Source organism: Squalius cephalus (assembly GCF_949319135.1).
Source record: "Squalius cephalus genome assembly, chromosome: 2".
NCBI classification, from domain to species: Eukaryota; Metazoa; Chordata; class Actinopteri; order Cypriniformes; family Leuciscidae; genus Squalius; species Squalius cephalus.
This window is the reverse complement of record NC_137123.1, coordinates 61,568,984-61,585,399: the sequence shown is the minus strand read 5'-3', so window position 1 is coordinate 61,585,399 and position 16,416 is coordinate 61,568,984. Positions and strand designations below refer to the sequence as shown.

Below are 16,416 nucleotides of genomic sequence, written 5' to 3'. Positions count from 1 at the left end.
CCAAAATTAAAACTCAGCCTTATTTTTTTCAAACCTGTGCGACTTACTCTCTTCTGTCAAACATAAATGTCGATGTTTAGCAGAATGTGCAAGATGCTTATTCAGTGAAAGTAAGTAGAGACTGGGGCTGTCAAGCACAAACAAGGGCAAAAATCCTTAATATTATAATCAATACGTCAATAAGACTATATTACAAGTTTTCTGAAGTGTGAGGAACAGATCTTCATTATTCACTCCAACAAAGCTTTTAAATCTCTGCATTGAACTTCATTTTGTCATTTCATTTCTGTCTGATTTAATGACAGTGGTGACTGATTCCAAGTTTTGGTTTTATTACCAGTGTTGTAGTTAAATATTTTGGGCATAAAATATGGCTAATAGGATATCTGTAGCATTTTAGCATGTTTGTTGCTGTACAACATTTGCTTCAGTCACAAAACGCTTGTGTTGATTGTTCTCAGGGAAGGCAGATCGAACGCTCACATTAAAGGAGATTACCAGCGCGTCGGGGACGTCATGCTGAAGAACATCCAGGGTTTGAAGGTCAGAACATCTACATCTCTCTGAGAATGCCTTTCTTTCATATCAGTGAGATATTCACAATGGGCATCTTGCTTTTCCCTCTTGAATTTCTCTATGAAATGTGTTCATGTGCCTCAGTGCTTTCACTGTGTGACATACAAATGTTTGAAAACGTCATAAACACAATATAATATAATACACACACACACATATATATATATATATATATATATATATATATATAGTTTGTGTATATATACATAATATATACATACAGTATATATAACCACATAAGCACAATATATATATATATATATATATATATATATATATATATATATATATATATATATATATATATATATATATATATATATATATATATATATATATATATACTGTACTATACTAAACTCCATACTGTATGATTAATGTTCAGATACCATGGTATTTACAAAGAATACTATAATATTATAATAGAGTATCATCATTCAGTAGTGCATTTTTGGTTATGGTATGATGGTAATTTAATACAGTGCTATTTTAGTTTTATTAATATTTTGAATTAGCTTTTATTTTTATATTTTTATATTTCAGGTTAATTTTTTTTTTTTTTTGTAATTTCGTCATTTAGTTTGCTTATTTAATTTTATTTAATTTTATTTTTTTAAATATTGCTAGTTAGATTTAATTTAATTTTTTTATTTACATTTTTTTTATTTAATAGTTTTTATTTATTTCCAGTTAATAATTTTACTGCTTAAACTTCAACAGTTTATGTCAACATTTCAAATTTTCAACTAATATTTCGATTTGATTAAATTTCAGGTTTATTTTGGTTTTCAGGTTTATCGTGTTTTGAATAGTTTTAGTTAATACCTTGAGGCAAGGGTGTCGAGTTACATTCAAGCTATTTCAAGGCACAAAACTATTTCCTTTTTTCAAGGAAAAAACTTTTAAATATGTCATTTTGGTGACCAAACATGAGTTTTAAGGGATAAAATGATAGACTTCAACAGAATTGTTTTGAATAGTGTTAGTTAATACCGTAGCGTAGTGTTCTGAGCATCATCACAGATGTTTGAGCTGGTCGTCTCTGTGTCCTCAGCTGCTGACGGCTCATCTTCAGAAGCATTCGGAGGCGTTGCTGGAGCTGGAGAGAATGAGCCACTCGTCCCGGAAGCTGGAGAGTTTGTGTCGAGACTTTGAGCTTCAGAAAGTCTGTTACCTGCCGCTCAACATCTTCTTCCTTCGCCCGCTTCACCGTCTCATGCACTACAAGCAGATCCTGGAGCGCCTCTGCAAACACTATCCACCGACACACGACGACTTCAGAGACTCGCGAGGTGCGCGACCCGACGCTTTCACGCCGTCAGCAGGGCTCCACATTAAGACTTTTCTTTTTTGTCCTTCAGACAAGTAAATTTGTCATTCACTTGTCCAGAAAAAAGACAATTGTCTCAATATATACTCAATATTCTCATCAGTGTTCAATTAGCTATATATATATATATATACAGTACAGGCCAAAAGTTTGGACACATTACTATTTTTAATGTTTTTGAAAGAAGTTTCTTCTGCTCATCAAGCCTGCATTTATTTGATCAAAAATACAGAAAAAAATGTAATATTGTGATATATTATTACAATTTAAAATAATTGGTTTTCAATTTATTATACTTTAAATTATCATTTATTTCGGTGATGCAAAGCTGAATTTTCAGGATCATTACTCCAGTCTATCACATGATCCTTTAGAAATTATTCTAATGTTCTGATTTATTATGAGTGTTGGAAACAGTTCTGCTGCCTAATATATTTGATGAATAAAAGGTTAAAAAGAACTGCATTTATTCAAAATAATTTTTTTATTTTTTTTATATAAATCTTCTTTATTATCACTTTTTATCAATTTAACACATCCTTGCTGAATAAAAATATTGATTTATTTAAAAAAAAATAAAGAAAAAAATTACTGACCCCAAATTACTGACCAGTAGTGTATATTGTTGTTATAAAAGATTTCTATCTTGAAAACATTTGCTTCTTTTTTTTTCTTTTCTTTTTTCTTTTTCTTTTTTTTATTCATCAAAGTATCCTAAAAAGTATCACAGGTTATGAAAAAATATTAAGCAGCAGAACTGTTTGCAACTTTGATAATGAATCATCATATTAGAATGATTTCTAAAGGATCATTTGATAGACTGGAGTAATGATCCTGAAAATTCAGCTTTGCATCACCGAAATAAATGATAATTTAAAGTATAATAAATTGAAAACCAATTATTTTAAATTGTAATAATATATCACAATATTACATTTTTTTCTGTATTTTTGATCAAATAAATGCAGGCTTGATGAGCAGAAGAAACTTCTTTCAAAAACATTAAAAATAGTAATGTGTCCAAACTTTTGGCCTGTACTGTATATATATATATATGTATATGTATATTAAATCTGCATATTGTTATATCTGCACCTTCCCCCCTGATCTTATTAAATGTATGCTTCATCTTTCATTTCAAATTCCTAAATTTGATCAATAAATTTAATTAGAATAAAAGACACACTAAAAAAATTACAACTGCATTAAATAATGGTATGAGATTGCTTTAAATATTTTTGAATATACAAATAAGAAATGTTGTAAAGAATTTTACTTTTAAACATAACACTAAACCTCCAGTAGGTGGCGGCAGGGGAACGTCTTAATGAGCGAGTCATTGAATCATTCATTCAAACGATTCGATCAAACGACTCATTCATTCAAGAATGAGGCATTTGTTTATGAAAGGGTCATTGAATCTTTGACTCAAAAATTCGTTGTCCCTTTAAAAAATCCACTTGTCCCGGACAAGCGGACAAGCGTTAACGTCGAGCCCTGCCGTCAGGTGTCCGAGACTTCCTTCTAATCGTGACTTTTGTCTGTTCCAGCTGCGCTTGCTGATATTTCTGAGATGGTTGTGCAGCTTCACGGCACCCTCATTAAGATGGAGAACTTCCAGAAACTTCTGGAGCTCAAGAAGGACCTCGTTGGCGTCGACAGTCTCGCCGTTCCTGGACGGGTCAGTTCTCGAAATCAAGTTATATTGCACATTTAAAAACAGCAGTGCTGAACAACATAGAAAATGAAGAAACACAGGGCAAAACACACATTTATGGCAGAAGCTCACAGTGAATTGAAAGCCATGGAAAATACATTTTTAGGAGATTTAGGAGATTATTTAAAAGTAGTTAAGAAACTGTTCTGATCTGATATACATACTGATATACTGATATATATATATATATATATATATATATAATGTGAACGTGTTGTAGTCTCTCTCTCTCGTTGACCTGCTTGTGTCTGTTCTGGCAGGAGTTTATCAGGCTCGGTTGTCTCAGCAAACTCTCTGGAAAAGGTCTTCAGCAGAGGATGTTCTTCCTGGTAAGAGTCGCTCACTCTCATACACTAGTCAGATAATACTAGTCGTCTATTAGTTAGTTAGTTAGTTAGTTAGTTATTATAACCTATTCAGACTTTGTGGCAGCTCTGAATAAAAGTACTGTGCTGGTATTTTATTCTGAATATATATTGAGTATATATACGTACAGTGAATAGTACGAAGGTACTTGAATGTTACTGTTTTATTTAATTTTTTGTTTTGATATTTTAATTAATTTTGATTTATATTATTTTATGAATTCTTTATTTGATAATTTATTTATTTTTTAACTGTTATTTTTTTATTAATTTTATTTTTTTAAAATGTTGTTTGTTTTATTTAATCATTTGTTGTTGTTTTTTATTCTATAATTTGTGTAATTTATGTTTTATTATTTGTTTTATTTTTAATTATTTATTTTTGGATTATTTTATATTTTTAATTAATTTAATTTAATTTGGTTTTATATATTTTTATTTTATTAGTAATTATAATAATAATTAAACTATTATTAATAGTATTATAAAATAATATAAAAGTATATAATAATAATAATAATAACAATAACTACAAGAATATTATTATTTATATTATAACAAGAATATTATTTATTTGTATATTATATATTTAATGATAATAGTAACACTAATAATAATAATATTGTTGTTGTTTTAATCATTATTTAATTACATATTGTCATATATTTAATATTTATAATTTGTTGTTGTTATAATAGTATGTATTATACTTATAATATTATTTATTATATTAAATGATTATGCTATATTTATTTGTTATTTTTATTTTATAAGTGTTGATTTTATTTATCCATGATATTATCATGTCTTTTGGACATCTACTATAGTAATACCATGATATTCTTCAATATTTAATGATATTCAAGTGCCTTAGACTCCTGGCTGAAGTGAATCATCTTTCTTGATGGTTTTACGAGAGCTAAAATAACGAATCCTAATGTTTTCCTTTCACATCTTGAAATTGTTTGCAGTTCAATGATGTTCTGATGTACACGAGTCGCGGGATGACGGCATCTAATCAGTTCAAAGTTCACGGCCAGCTTCCTCTGTATGGCATGACGGTGGGTATTTTTTGATTAATTTTGGTCCATATATTGTGACTTTAACGTTCAGTACTCAACTCAGTGAACAGCACAATATTCCCTCTGCCTCCGTCTCTACATTCACACAGACAGGAGATCTATTGTTCTGCAGCTCCAGCGCGTCTCAGTAAATTGCGTATTGTATGTAAATGTAATTGACTGTTCGCAAAGACCCGCCCCCTTTAGTTACTGTTGCTATGTCCGACAAGCCACGCCCCTCTCACGCCACACCATGTTCTCACACAGTGAAACACATCGTGGAGCAGAGAGGACACTGACAACACACTGACAGACAGGACAGACCAGGGTACTTTTAATATGAAACAAAGTCTCAGCTTTCAAATTTGGTCATTTTTTAAAGAAATTTAAACAATAAATCCCATTTTGTGGCTCTTTAATGTGTCTGACAGATCGCTAGAGCCTCAGTTAAAGCTGCTCGTGAACCGATCATCTCTTCCTTCTAGTTCATTTATAGCATCAAATAAACATGAATGAACATCAGAAGGAGTGTTGACGTCAGTACACTCCGTTTTTCAAGTTTAAATCCTCCAACGTTAATCTACTAACTCTCCTCACTGCTTTGTCGGACAAATATGGCGGATTCGGCGGATGGTGGATTATGATTGGTCAGATCGCCTGTCAATCAAACTCCCTGCGACGGGTCAATTATCCAGAAACACGCAGCATTCAGATTTCTTGAGTTTTAATTGAAGAATAATGAACACTTGTCTTCCAGACCTCGGTACAGGAGAATCAGGGCCCAAAATAACCTCAATGACAAGATCCCTTCATGTTCTTCTGACTTAAAGGGTTAGTTCACCCAAAAATGAAAACTCTGTCAGTAATTACTCTCCCTCATGTTGTTCAAACGCCATAAGACTTTCGTTCATCTTCGGAACACAAATTAAGATATTTTTGATGAAATCTGAGAGCTGTCTCACTCCTTCATAGGCTTCTATGGGATCGAAACTTGCCGGCCCAGAAAAGTTAGTAAAGACATTGTTAAAATAGTCTAAGTGACTACAGTGGCTCAACCTTAAGTTCATCAAGCGATGAAAAGTGCACAAAAAACCCCAAAACTAACGACTTCATTCAACTATTGATTTTCTTCTGTGTTTCTCTGAGTGAGTTGACGTAGTGTAACAGCGCAGCGCTTCTGGGTTGTACGCCAGAACGCCGGCTCACTATTGGCCGACGCTGGTCATGTGTGTGATGCTGGCCAATAGTGAGCCTGCGTTCTGACGTACAAACCCAGAAGCGCTGCGCTGTCACACTACGTCAACTCACTCAGAGAAACACAGAAGAAAATGAAGAGTTGAATAAAGTCGATAGTTTTGTTTGTTTTTTGCACAAAAAGTATTCTCGTCACTTAATGAACTTAAGGTCGAGCCACTGGAGTCACTTGCAGGGCCGGATTAACAATTTTCTGTGCCCTGGGCAACAAGACTCAAGGTCCCCCCGTAGTTAGGGGGGTTCGGGGGCATGAGAAAATTTGGTTTTCTCTGATCTACATATGTGCAATTTAGGACTTTTGAAGGCCAAAAAATTATAAGAAATAGGCTAGCTTTAAAACCTTGTCATTAGATTATTTGTCAATACCGGCTCTCTCCTCATCTTCATATTTCTTTTTCTCTCAGTCTCCTTATCCTGCCCTATTTCTTCCCCTCCTAAAGCTGAACTTTGTCTTTTCATTTTCGTCTGTGTCAGTGACGAAAGTAAACATAGGCTGATATTTATACGTTTTATGAATCATTTTCTTAGACATGTTAATTCACTCAAGGCTACCAGGAAAGCTGGAAAGTCAGTATTGCCATTAGGAACCTTCTGCAAGCTTTGGGATTTGAAAACGTCTGTTTTTAAATGTTAAAAGTAATTTTAAATAATACAAATTATAGACTACGTTTACCGCAGTTGGTGGAAACGCGTCAAAGCATTCTCAGGTATAATTATGCAGCATTAATGCACGAATGATTTTGAATGAATATTTTCATCATGTCGATATACAATGGTCACATAATGTTAAAACTAATCTTGCTATTGATATCTTTGTTAGACTACCGGCCCTATAGAACAAATGTCCGGCTAATATCAAACCTAAAACGAACTTTACCGCGCTCAACCAGCGGGAGTGCATTTCACGAATTAGTAATCGCTGGCGTTCAGCTGGGAGCGAGGAAAGACTTTGTTTGCGTGAACCCGCGTAGATGCACTTTATGCAGTGAAGACTGTAAAGTGTTTGATAACTTTATTAAATTTCTGTGTATTTCCTACCAGTCAGGGCCCCTTAGATGTCATGTGCCCCTGGGCAAGTGACCAGTTGCCCTAATGGTTAATCCGGCCCTGGTCACTTGGTCTATTTTAACGATGTCTTTACTAACTTTTCTGGGCCGGCAAGTTTCGATCCCATAGAAGCCTATAGAGGAGTGAGACAGCTCTCAGATTTCATCAAAAATATCTTAATTTGTGTTCTGAAGATGAACGAAAGTCTTACGGCGTTGGAACAACATGAGGGAGAGTAATTACTGACAGAGTTTTCATCTTTGGGTGAACTAACCCTTTAAGATTCGTCCACAAGGTCAACATGTGACTAACCGCTGTGTTTCTCTATCTTCTTGATGTGTTTGTGTAGATCCGTGAAAGTGAGGACGAGTGGGGCGTCCCGCATTCATTCACTCTGTTCGGACAGCGGCAGTCTGTGGTCGTGGCCGCCAGGTAAAACATCGAGATTGAGTTTAACTGGTACAGTATTACACAGCGGACTTTATGCATGTCAGTATCCGAGTCCTAAAATGTCAAATTCATGTTCAATGTGCAAATGATAGAAATGAATAAATCCCGACAGAGCAGTTGACGTCCTTTTGTTTTTATCGTGTGTTGAGCTCGAGAAATTCATGGGAACCCATGTTTTCATGTTTACACTGTTCGATCGCGCCCGCGCCTTACACACACACACACACACACACCATATTCCAGCATTGCAATCTTGACATCGCAGCTTGTTCATTATAGCCATAATAAAATATAATAATAAAATAGTCAACCTAACATATAAAACTTTCACTGCTCTGTTTATAGTCAGTAGGCTAGTACAATTCGTACCATTTTTGCGCAGAGAATGATGTGAAGAGGATGATTTTTTCCGTCGATATTGGAACGTGAGTGAAGTACAAAGCTTGTAATAAAGCATAGTTTACCATTCAAATATATCGCAAATGTTGAAACATTTTGATTCTAATTAGAGAGTTACATGAGCCTAACGCCGCTTACTTTCATTTTCGCTTGAAAGAAGAGTATTTCATTTTGGCTTGTTTATAGTTATTATTTCATTCTTGTTCTGTTCTGAATATCATTACATTTAAATGATTTGTTGTGGAATATGTTTTGTGTATTTTTTACCACATTTTATTGTTGTGTATATTGGTATATGTATAATAATACCGCAAAATTCAGTGCGGTCAATCTGACCGTCTATGGCCGAAATAGGTAAATATGTTAATTCGTTTTTTTGCCTTATGTGTAATTTATATGAAAAACATTTTAAATGAAAATACAGACACTTTTAGGAAAAGTCAGGTACCAGCAGGATTTTATTTATTTTTTCAACAAAGTTATTGCAGATATAAAATTCAAAACGGTCAAAATGACCGCCATGGCAGTTCTAGTGTTAAGTTGTCAAATGCAGATCAGAATAAATCAAGCTTGATATCAGTATATTATAAAGAGTTATACAGTGTTGTTCTGTGATCTAGTGCTGTCGTATCACAACATCACATAAAAGCTGTTTCAAATACATTTACTAAAATTAGTTTGAAGCTGATAAATACTACAGGATATTTGGTTAAAGTTAGTTTAAGTAGTTTATATAGTTTAATTAAACAAATCCAAGATTGAATTCTCAGTGGACAGACTTCAATTCAAGCTATAAAGTAGTGTAAAAAAAAAGAAAAGTAATATAATACATAATATTATAATAACAATAAATAATATAATAATAATGATTATTATTAAATATATAATAATTGTATTAAATATGTATTAAATATATAATACTTATTATTACTAAGTTGTTTTTAATAATACTAATATTGTTGTTTTTATTATGATTTAATTATATATTATTATACGTTTAATATCAATTATATAAATAATAACAATATTGTTATTAAAATAATATTAAAATATAATTAAATATTAATATAAAAAAAACAACAAGAATGTTATTATTGTTGTTGTTTTTATTATTATTTCATTATTTATTATTATTATTATCATCATATATTTAACAATAATAATAAGACTAATAATATTGAAATAATAATAATGTTGTTGTTTTTATTATTTCATTATATATTATTAAATATTTAATAATATTTATGATAATAATAACACGTATAATAATTTGGTGTTGTTATAATAATATTTCTTATAGTTATAATAATATTTATTATGTTAAATTATTATGATATATTGTTATTATATTTATTTAATAATTATTATATTATTAAATTATATATTTAATAAGAAAAAAATGTATTAATAATAATAATAAACACATATTTAACAATTATTATTTATAATGATAATAATAATAATTTAATGATGTAGTGTGAAATATTTGTTTTTTTTTAATCAAAATGCTGTTTTTAACATTTTATAAAAAGCCTCATCAATCTGTATTGCAGTCTGCTGTAACTGTGTGTGTCAGTGTGTGTCAGGTGTCCACCAGTGTCTTCACTCTGTGTGTGTCAGGTGTCCACCAGTGTCTTCACTCTGTGTGTGTCAGTGTCTTCACTCTGTGTGTGTCAGTGTCTTCACTCTGTGTGTGTCAGTGTGTGTCAGTGTCTTCACTCTGTGTGTGTCAGTGTGTGTCAGTGTCTTCACTCTGTGATTGACAGATCTGCTTGTCTTCCTCAGTTCAGAGTCTGAGATGGACAAGTGGGTGGAGGACATCAAGATGGCCATCGAACTGTCGGACAAATGCAACGGAGCCTCGGCCGAGATCCTGTCCAGTGGTTTCACTGACGGCAGTAAGTCACACACACTTTCCTGCTTGTCATCCACTGAGTTTACCGATCTGACACCGGCCTCTTAGATTCTAATGCTTGCAAAAGAGTTCATGACATGTTTCAGATGAATAGTGTGTTTGACCGACTCTCGCTGTGATGTGTTTCTGTCTAGTGGAACGATGCGTATGTTCATGAGTGTGTTAAACACAGTTTGTGCTCACTGTACACTGAATTAACAGAGCAGTGTTTGCACGGGATCATGTTTCACAGGTTTCCAGTCTGATACACACACACACACACACACACACACACACACACACACACACACACACACACACACACACACACACACACATTCTTTTTCTTCTGCTTTATTCAACTAAATCTCTTCTGCTTTTCTTTGTTGGCATTGTTCCTGTCATCTGGACGTTGGGTTTGATGTCATTGTGAAGTGTGTGTTTGCTCACGGTTCTCTCCTATGAGAGTTTTTGTTCACTGTCACTGTGAAAACCTCATGAAAACCTTTCTGACTTCAAAGGACAGTGTCGACTGTTGTAATTGTCTGTAAAATTCATTTATTCATTCATTCTTTAGTTATAATAATAATTATATTAATAATAATAATAACTATTATTATTATTATTATAAATAAAAACTGTAAATAAGCTTACAAAAATGTATAATGGTAATTTGCATGGACTACTTTGATAGTACCACGGTACTTCCAAAAGAAACACGGTACATGCAAAGAAAAAAAATGCATGGTTTATTCATTTATTTATTTTTAATATTTTTTAATATATTTATGGAATTTAGTTTATTTATTATTTATTTAATTGTTATTAATTTATTTTATGTAGTTTATTTATAAGATATAATAATAATGTTTTTTTTTGTTATAATTATTTGATGTATTATTTATTTATTTATTTAAATTTGTTATATATTTATTTAATGTAGTTTAGTTATTATTTATGTATATATCATATATCTTTGTTTATTTATTAGATATAATAATAATAATTATTATTATTTTAAATAAAAACTAAATAAGCTTACAAAAATGTATAATGGTCTTATAAAAGTAAAACAAAATTTGTAAGTACTACTTTGATAGTACTATGGTACTTCCAAAAGAAACATGGTACACACAAAGTAATAATAAAATCCATTTATTTAGTATTTGTATTTTTTTTATATATATATATTTATGAAATTTAGTTTATTTATTATTTATTTAATTGTTTTTAATTTATTTTATGTAGTTTATTTATGAGATATAATAATAATAATTTTTTTTGTTATAATTATTTGATGTATTATTACACACCATATTATTATTATTTTACCACACCTTTTATTTTTTATTTTTTTATTTTTTTCGATGGCTGTTTAAATGGCTGTTCTTCCCACATTTCCCAGAATCCCCTGAGGAATCTAGCGGTGACCAGGAATCAGAGGATGACTTGAGCGCGTCTCGGACGTCTCTCGAGCGGCAGACGCCTCACCGCGGTAATACCACGGTTCATGTGTGCTGGCACCGCAGCACCAGCGTGTCCATGGTGGATTTTAGCGTAGCGTTAGAGGTACCGGAGCGAAGCCGTCGTGATCCTGAGCTTCCAGTCTCTGTGTCCTGTGTTTTTCCTCCGTTGTGTCTCTGTGTTTGTTTAACCTTCCTTTCACACACTCTCTCTCTCTCTCTCTCTGTTTTCAGGGCGACACTTGTAATTGGTCCCTCATGGAGTTTGTGCACAGTTTCTATTTCCACGAGTTCATATCTGGAGTTAATCGTCGTAATTGAAATAGAGAGTTTTATTGGTTGTTGAAAATATGATCAGATTCACTAAATTTGAGTGTAAAAATAAGCAAGTGTGCACAAACACATGAGGGTCAAGATATAACAACCTTTCATTCACTTCAGGAAATCCTGTTCCTAACGAGTATTCTTGTCTAATTATCCAGTTAAACTATCAATCCAAGATCAGTTTGCTTGAGAAGCAGCGCTACGTAAGATATTAAGACTTTAGTATTTGTTTCCTTGTACAGACCCTTTCCAAAAAATTTGAATATCATTGAAAAATTTATTTATTTCCATAATTCCATTCAAAACGTTAAACTTCCATAGATTATAGATCTAGGGCCCACAACTTAAACGATTTCAAGTATTTAGTTGTTTATTTGTACATAATTTGGGCTTCCAGCTCATAAAACCCACGAAAACAGGATTTCAAAATATTTGAATATTACATGAAATCACACAGTAATTACACAGTGATACTGTTACGAATTGGAGGACGCAGAAGAATCCATTTGCAGCTTTATTACAGTAATCAACAGGCAGGGTAAATCAGGGGCAGACAGAACAACGGAGATAAACTCAGAGCAGAAACAGATAACAGGCAAGGGTCGAGGCAGGCGGCAGGAATCACAGTCCAATGAACAATCCGGGTAAAGACAGGCAGCAGAAGAATCAGAAGTCGGTATAAACAATCCAAGCTCAGTAACAGTTCAGCAAACACAGGGAAAACGCTCAGAAATTGTACGCCGGGGCAATGCAGAGGCGTAATCCAATGTACAGGCAAGGGTCATACACAGGCAGGCAGTCAAAACAAACAAACAAACAAAACAGGCAGGGACCAGAGGCAAGAGAGTAATCCAGGAAACAGGGCAAGATATCCAAAAACCAGGAGAATGCTCAGAAATGCAGTGTAACACTTAAACAAGACTCCGCGGTGAGTGAATGAATGAACATGGTATAAATAGACTGAGACTAACAGGATGATGAGACACAGGTGAATGCAATCAGTGAATGAGGTACAGGTGAATGTGATCAGTGATAAGTGATGATGAGTTTTGGGAAATGTAGTTTGTGAGTGATAATAGTCTTATGTGGAGTGCCCTCTGGTGACTCTCAAGGGCACTCCAGCTGGTGAACGTTACAGATACCATGGTCATTGAAGCAGGTTTTGGTTCTTTTGGCAGTGTGGGCCAGTGCAAATCCTGCTGGAAAATGAAGGAAGCATCTCCATAAAGCTTGTCTGCTGAAGGAAGCATGAAGTGCTCTGGAAATGTCCTGGTAGACGGCTGCGTTGAGTGGACAGGACAGTGGACCAACACCAGCCGATGACATGACTCCCCAAACCAACACAGACTGTGGAAACTTCACACTGGACTTCAAGCATCTTGGATTGTGTGCCTCTCCATTCTTCCTCCAGACTCTGGGACCTTGGTTTCCAAATGAGATGCAAAATTTGCTCTCATCAGAAAAGAGGACTTTGGTCCACTGTGCTTTATTAAATCCAGAGTCAACGCAGCCGTCTACCAGGACATTTCCAGAGCACTTCATGCTTCCTTCATTCTCCAGCAGGATTTGCACCTGCCCACACTGCCAAAAGAACCAAAACCTGGTTCAATGACCATGGGATTACTGTGTAATTACTGTGTGATTTCATGTAATATTCAAATTTTTGGAAATCCTGTTTTCGTGGGTTTTATGAGCTGGAAGTCCAAATAAACAACTAAATACTTGAAATCGTTTAAGTTGTGGGCCCTGAATCTATAATCTATGGAAGTTTAACATTTTGAATGGAATTATGGAAATAAATACACTTTTCAATGATATTCTAATTTTTTGGAAAGGGTCTGTGTATATATATATATACATACATAAAAAAAAAATTCGGGCTTTTACAAGTACTTCAAACTTTTCAGGCTAGGTTTGTGTACAAATTTGTATTGCCAGCGCAGTAAAACACACAATACACTCGTGGTATATTCATAATCAATAAAAGCTGATCTCATGGAGTGTTGCCTCTCAGGTCAGTGGATCTTGTTTTAATGGTTTCCACTGGAAAGATTCCTTCTAAACTCTTGTTTCAGTGTTTTAGTGTGACGTGTTCTTCATCAGACGAGTGCTGGTCTTCTCTCTCTCTCTCCGTGTCCCTGTTCAACCCCAGTGTGTGTGTGTCATGTCTCTGACTGTGTGTGTTTCTCTTCTCCTCTTCTGCTGTGTTAGACGGCTCTAGTCCAGTCAGTCTCTCAGAGGCTCCCGCTGTGGCCCCGCTCAGAGCCCAGGGGCCCGTGTCTCTCGCTCTGGTGTGTTGGTATCGTGTCCAAAGCCTCTCCTTTAGCGAATCCTGCAGGAGTAGAGAGGTAAAACATGGACCGCTTCACTCGCGCATTCAGAAGAGTTAAAGATGCGCCGGAGCGACGGTTCGGTTGTTTGTGAAGATAAACCGCCTGTTTAATGGCATTTTTAACCGAAGTCGCGTTTAAGCTTCTTAACAAAGGACAAGAGCTCGGGCCGTCCTCAAACATGTGTTGTTATTGTTAACTAAAACTATTAAAAATCATTTTCGGTAATCGAAATAAATCTGAAATAAAATAAAATACACAAATATTCAATCAAAAACTGAAACTTAAATGAAAATTAGAATTTACTAAAACTTAAAGAAGTTATATAAGAAAATAATTAAAGTTATAAGATTTTATTTTAATAATTATATAAATTATAAGCAAATTAAAATATTTTTAAAACATGGCAAATGCATTTTAAAACATTTATAATATAATACATTTTGTATAGTAGTATCTTTAAAACATGATTTTTATATATATAATAAATTATATATATATATATATATATATATATATATATATATATATATATATATATATATATATATATATATATATATATATATATATATATATATATATTAGGGCTGTCAAACGATTAATCGCGATTAATCGCATCCAAAATAAAAGTTTGTGTTTACATCATTTATGTCTGTGTATGGAGTATAATTATTTTCTATATATAAATACACACACATGCATATATACATTTAAGAAAATGTGTTATTTATATATAAAATATTTATATATAATATAAATTATATATAATATAAATATATATACACAGTATATACATGCAAATATTTCTTAAATATATACATGCATGTGTGTGTATTTATATATAGAAAATAATTATACTCCATACACACACATGTATTATGTAAAAACAAACTTTTATTTTGGATGCGATTAATCGCGATTAATCGTTTGACAGCCCTAATATATATATATATATATATATATATATATATATCAATTAATTGTTTTATTTGTTTCTGTAAAAATGTTAGTGAAAGAATAGATAGACTGCACTAATATTTTCCCAGAAAAAAATAAATAATAATAATTATACATTGGAAACTAACTGAAATAAAATAAGTTGAAGTACATAATAAGTTACTAAAACTAAACCAAAAATAAATGAAAACTTAAAAAAAAAAAAGTGAAAACTGAAAATATAAAAAAGCCATTTGTAAAGTAATAATACTATAATAGGATTTTCAAATGCTTAGATGAGTCCGTTTTGTCTAATAGTGGATTGTAAATTCCCGCAGTGTCTCACAATCAGTGATTTCTGTGTTTCTCGTTAATATCATCACTGCCACTGACTGAACAGCCTGAGCTGGACTTTCTACTTCGCACATACAGTATAATAACTGATATAAATATAGTTAATGACTAACTCTTAGTCGTCCCTCTGAACACTGACTGTACTTGGGGTTGTGATGGTGTTTGTTCGCTTCACTTCAGTGTGTTTCTCTCGTGTTGAATGTGTTTGACTCTTCTTCAGGTCTTTCACTAACAGCACAAACGACATTCATACAGGACTCGATCTTGCAATGATGACAATCAAAAGAAGCTAGAATGGTAAAATAAAATGAACTTGACATGGCATCTTAAAAATGCAGCGTTCGTGTCAAGAAATGCTGAATAAACTACAAAGCTGTCTGTCTGACACGCATAGTCCAAAAAACTAAAACTGAACTGAATCCTGTATGAATGGACACTTTCTCTATTCAGATGTTGAATATTCAAGATTCAGCTCTATTTAGAGGAAGAAGTGTCCTTGACACTAACATGGTGACACTTTGTGCTGTCGGTCTCATGCCTTGAGTCCAAAATATACAAAATATTACAGTCAAGTCAAGTGAGTAAAAATTGCCTTTGGTAACCTGCAATTTTTGAAATTGTGAATATATTGTGATTTAAACCATGCATAATGTTAAAATCAGGAATTTTTACTTTATGCATGATTGAAATCATGATATAAGATATTTAAATCATGCATTACATTCAAATTCCTAATTTTAACATTATGCGTGATTTAAAGGGATAGTTCGGCCAAAAATGCTATTTAACCCATGATTTACTCACCCTCAAGCCGTTCGAGATGCATATGTCAATCATTTTTCAGACGAACACATTTTCAGTTATTTTAGAAAATGTCTTAGATCTTTCAGTGGTTATAATGTGAAGTTATGGG

The 16,416-nt window shown here is 33.0% G+C and overlaps 1 protein-coding gene across 3 annotated transcripts in view; it reads left to right on the top strand.

Annotated features, from left to right (window-relative positions):
• The window catches only part of farp1 (FERM, RhoGEF (ARHGEF) and pleckstrin domain protein 1 (chondrocyte-derived)), a 90,272-nt gene that overhangs the window by 69,409 nt on the left and 4,447 nt on the right, over positions 1–16,416 (top strand). For all 3 annotated transcript variants that reach the window (XM_079864055.1, XM_079864056.1, XM_079864054.1), the window contains exons 17-24: positions 462–543; positions 1,631–1,868; positions 3,457–3,587; positions 3,884–3,952; positions 4,960–5,049; positions 7,700–7,782; positions 9,985–10,097; positions 11,499–11,662. In XM_079864055.1, the coding sequence (XP_079720181.1) occupies positions 462–543; positions 1,631–1,868; positions 3,457–3,587; positions 3,884–3,952; positions 4,960–5,049; positions 7,700–7,782; positions 9,985–10,097; positions 11,499–11,662 (970 nt within the window). The remainder of the gene's footprint in view (positions 1–461; positions 544–1,630; positions 1,869–3,456; positions 3,588–3,883; positions 3,953–4,959; positions 5,050–7,699; positions 7,783–9,984; positions 10,098–11,498; positions 11,663–16,416) is intronic.